The following is a 4,800-nucleotide window of genomic DNA, read 5'->3' on the forward strand; positions in this document are numbered from 1 at the left end:
GGGTGGGCAGGGCTGCGGCGTGTCCAGGGGCCGCCATATTAATTGACTGTTCTTATTGTCACTGCAGCCACCACGCAGCTGGCTTGCAGCTGATGCTTACGCTCCCCTTACAACACCTCAGTGTATGGTTGGTATAAGGGTTTGTATCATGGGTAAGATCACTCAGCACCGCACACCAGCCCAGCTTAGCCAGGCAGTTCAGGAGCAGTGAGGAGTCCCTGTTCCCACCCTGGTGGCCCCTCAGCCTCCCCACACCCACAGCCCTTTCCTTAATTTGGTGTCCGTTGTCCTTCCTGCCCGATCCTTATCCTCTCCAGTAGTCTTGCTGATCCCATGGGGGCTGGGTGGACCTCACTGGGAAAGGCAGCTGCCTGTCCAGACGAACTCCACTCAGCCCCACTTACTAGGCTTCCTGACATCAGCAGTGAGGTGCAGGAGCATTGCAGGTGGGGTGTGAGGGCCAGGGTTCCATGCGGAACCCTTCAGCTCTCAGTTCCTGTCCCCCATCCCTTTTGTGGGGCCGTTACTGTGGTGGCCCTGGAGAATCGTTGGTTAATTTCGAGGTGCTGTACCCTCTTCTGTCTTCCTTACTATGGTTGAGGCCTCTTGGGGGTGCTGGCTGTGGTATCCGGCCGTCTCCAGGGGTGGTCAGGAGCCCCCCAGAGTGCATGGAACTGGGGCTTGGGCTGTGGGAGGGATGAAGAAGCCGACTGCTAATGCTGAAGGTGTAGTAGGTTTTTAATCAAGAACCTGCCACTGTCTGGAGGTGAAAGAGAGGGAAAGAGACAGAGAGAGAGAGAGAGGCCTAGATGGACACAATGACACATTTCTTTGCTGTTCTTCCTGGGTTGGGCCTTTCCTGGGTTTGGGATGCTGAACCCGAGCAGAGCTCTTTGCTTGGCTGGACCCTGGTCCTTGCACTCCTTCCCCACTACCCTTCTCTGGGTTCAGGGGCCAAGTGGCCCCTCCTCAGAGCACAGGCAACACTGCACCTCTAGACCTTGGGGAGTGTCCCCTGTGTTTCAGCTTTGGGGCTGCCGTGCTGGTGGGAGGGCTGTGGAGTTGGAGGTGGGAAAGTAATTCCCAGAACCGAGAGGGGAAGGCCTGTGCCTAGTGAGTGTGACTGTATCAGGAATTGGTGAGGGTGACAGGTGTTCCAAGGCCTCCCAGCCATCTTTGCAAATTCCACCAAGATAGGCCCCATGCTTTCCACGCCCAGATGCAGTGTTATTCTTGCCTCCATGAGTTTCTGTGGGGTCTACCACTTCCTCAGCCTGTCTCCAGGTGTTGCAGGAGATGTGGCTCCTCCCTTTTGGGGCTCCCAGGACCCCCAGGTTCCCCTCCCTGTAGCTTTAGCTGACCCCGTGGTGGTGGGGGTGGGGTCTGTGCGCATACTCAGGTAAGCTTGGGGGCTCCAGGTAAGCGTCCCGTGTCCCCCCCCCGGGAAGCCCGCCTCCTCGCCAGGCCCCCAGGAGTTGCCGAGCCCCCCCCATCCCGCTCGGTTTGGACACCCGCAAGGCCGGCATCGGTAAATGGCACCTTTTTCTCTTCCTCTGGTTGTTATTTGGGGGGGAGCGGGCTGGGGCGGGGCAGGGTTATTGTGGTTGGTTGAGGACAGTCCCCTAGTCCAGGGCTGGGGAGGGGGTCAGAACTTTTTTGGCCTTCCTGACAGCCCCCATGATTACGGGCTGGGCATTGGGCCTGCCCTGTGCTGTGTCCTCCCTGAGAGCAGCTATGGGCCCCTCCCCGGCCCCTTCTCTGCTTCTCACCCTTCCCTGATGGGCTCAGGCCGGAGCTGTGTCTGGCACGTAATGAGCTGGGGTGTGGGAGGGAGAGATGGGGCAGGGTCAGTGGCAGCAGGGTCAGTGGTCTCAGGTAAGGCAGGGACTTTCAGTAGCACCGCACGTCTCCCTAGCCTCTTTTCACTTCCCCTGATGGGGGGGCCCTTCCAGGGCCCCTGGGAGCACATAACCCGCCTCTCCGCTCCCTGGCATCTTCTGAAGATTTCTCCCATTTCCCTCTGGTTTATTTTCTGTTCTGATGTCTGTTTACCCACTTGACCTCCTCCCCACAGAAACCATACAAGAAAAGAAAACTGGTGTTAACTGGGGCATGGAACGGCCCAATCAGGCCTCCTGCCCCAGCATGATGTTTTAGGGTGCATGCCTGGGGTTGTGGGGGAGCCCCCTCCCCCACAGCAGAGTCCAGTGTTAAGTTAACCTCCAGTTTCTTTGCAGCGACTTTGGCCGCCTGGCAGGAGGGGGCTGCTCCATCGGGTGGGAGTGAAAAGGGCCTGGCACCCAAGGGTGCAGTGGTAGTTGGGTGGGTGTCACCTCTAGTCCTGATGGGGGCGCTGAGAAGGAAGCAGGCACTGAGATGGAGCAGGCCCCTCCCTGGGTCGGGAGAGGGTCAGTCTGGCTGTCAGGTGCCTGGCTGTCTGGTGGCTGTGCGTGTGTGTGTGCCATGATCGTGTTCTGTGGGGTGGGGACGCTTCAGTGTGGGGCTCTGTCCTGACTGGAGGACCTCTGGGGACTCCTCCCCTCCCCTCCCCTCCCCACGTCTGTTGCAGCCGCTTACAAACACGCAGATGGCAAGAAGATCGATGGCAGGAGAGTCCTCGTGGATGTGGAGAGGGGCAGGACCGTGAAGGGCTGGAGGCCTCGGCGGCTGGGTGAGCAGTTGTGTCTGCTGAGTGCCTAGGTTCTGCACCCTGTGGCCTCGCTCTCCTCTTTTCCATACCCTTTTGTGCCTTCTGTCTGCTGCTCATGCCCTCCTCAATTTCCAGTTCATCATCTCACTAGGACCACCTTCTCAGAGCGACTGGTCAGGGGTACACACTGGCCTGGCTTTTCTTCATCTTGAACAGTAGGAATCGCCTGTGACTTCTCTGAGCTCATTGCATCTGGTGCCCAGCCTGGCCAGGAGACTTGGTGGGGCTTGTAGCCAGTACCTCCTCGTCTGCTTGTCCTTTGCTCTTACTTTTGCCCACTTGTTCATCCATTCATTGGCTCAGGAATCACCCACCGGGTCACCAGCTGTGTATTAGGTTTCTAGTCTAGACTAAGACAGTGGCAGCCTCTGTCATTCATCATCTCAATGTCAATTTGGGGGCGAGTCTCAGAAACATTTGGAGCTGAGTGGTGTTGAAACCAAGTATGGTGGTGCAGGTGGGCAATCCCAGCACTTCGGGGGATCCTAAGTTCCAGGACTATCCTGGACTGCATAGTGAGGTCTTGTCTCAAAGGAAAAAAAAACTACCTGGGCACAGCTGCTGCTTACCTGTAATCCCAGCACTCTGGGAGGCTGCAGCAGGAGGACTGCAAGATCAGACCTAGCCCGGGCAGTTTAGTGACTTAGTGAGACCTACGTCAAAAACAAAAAAGTGCCAGAGATCATTGTGAAGGCCTTGGTTCAGTCTGAGTGCTAAGATCACAAGTGTGCACCCCCACACCCGGCTAAGTTGTTCCTTTTGTGGAACTTCACAGAAAGCTCTTGCTGAGATAGGCTGAGGCCAGGCAGGAGGCGGTCCCGGCCCTATTTCCTTGCCAATTTGCCAGGGGCAAATAACCGAATGTCCCCTTGTGAAAGGTTGGCACCTATCCCACCCTGTTGATACCCTTGACAGATCCGCCTCTGTACGCCAGGTGCCTCACCTGTGCTGGTGACAGGAAGCAGCACCAGGCACTGGCTTGGCGTTCTGGTGCATGCAGTTGGTCATCACCTCACATAGACAGCGGCTTTGAAACTCAGCAGAGGTGTTGATGGGCCCTGGGGAGCAAAGGCTGCTGTTTGGCCAGGAGGGACTTCTGAGGAAGTGGCGTTCGGGCAGATGGCTGACTGCGAGGGTGGTGGGAGTCCAGGAGATGACGGGGGCAAGAGCTCGTAGCCTTCGTGGGAAGTGGGCGTGGTGGATCTGGGTCTTTTCCCAGCCCTTTGGCGAGGCAATACGGCTTCAGGTGAGGAGTTTGGACTCGTGGGGAACAGTTGTGGGCTGGAAGTGGGTCTGTTCTCACCTTGGAGAGCCAGGGACTGCTCAGCAAGGGTGAGCAGAAAGAGGGGGTCTAAGGCTGTGCGGTACCCAGTGGGCAGGGCTCCTACCACGGGTGTTCCCAGTACCCAGTGAAAGCCACGTCAGGCTGTGAGACACGGCTGTCCCAGGACAAGTGCAGAGGTGATGGACACTGGAGTTGGCCTCTTGGCCTCCAGAGGTGCTTGTTTTTCTGCCCTCCTAGTCCCTCGGTGCCCTGCCCCTGGCCACACTGACACATGTTCACTTGCCCGCCCGTAGGAGGTGGCCTCGGTGGTACCAGAAGAGGTGGAGCCGATGTGAACATCAGGCACTCAGGCCGTGATGATACATCCCGCTATGATGAGAGGTGAGATTGGGCGACTAGTTTCCTGGGACCGGGCTGGTGACATGGGGACCCCTGCCCACACACCACTGCCCACCTCATCCAGGCCTGGCCCCTCGCCGCTTCCGCACAGGGACCGAGACCGGGACCGTGAGCGGGAGCGTAGAGAGCGGAGCCGAGAGAGAGACAAGGAGCGGGAACGACGACGCTCCCGCTCTCGGGACCGGCGGAGGCGCTCACGGAGCCGCGACAAGGATGAGCGGCGTCGTTCCAGGGAGCGAAGCAAGGACAAGGACCGAGACCGGAAGCGTCGAAGCAGCCGGAGCCGGGAACGGGCACGGCGGGAACGGGAACGCAAAGAGGAGCTTCGTGGTGGTGGAGGTGGTGGAGGTGGAGGTGGTGGAGGTGGTGGAGGCGGTGGTGGCGGTGGTGGTGGCAGCGGCGGCGG

General features: G+C 58.8%; 1 protein-coding gene across 1 annotated transcript in view; it reads left to right on the forward strand.

Moving 5' to 3' along the window:
* The window catches only part of Snrnp70 (small nuclear ribonucleoprotein U1 subunit 70), a 16,782-nt gene that overhangs the window by 11,335 nt on the left and 647 nt on the right, over positions 1-4,800 (forward strand). The window contains exons 8-10 of the mRNA XM_010640889.3: positions 2,570-2,671; positions 4,289-4,376; positions 4,486-4,796. Coding sequence (XP_010639191.1) covers positions 2,570-2,671; positions 4,289-4,376; positions 4,486-4,796 — 501 coding nt within the window. The remainder of the gene's footprint in view (positions 1-2,569; positions 2,672-4,288; positions 4,377-4,485; positions 4,797-4,800) is intronic.

This window comes from Fukomys damarensis, unplaced genomic scaffold, assembly GCF_012274545.1.
Source record: "Fukomys damarensis isolate Sample0158 unplaced genomic scaffold, DMR_v1.0_HiC HiC_scaffold_19, whole genome shotgun sequence".
Classification (NCBI taxonomy): domain Eukaryota; kingdom Metazoa; phylum Chordata; class Mammalia; order Rodentia; family Bathyergidae; genus Fukomys; species Fukomys damarensis.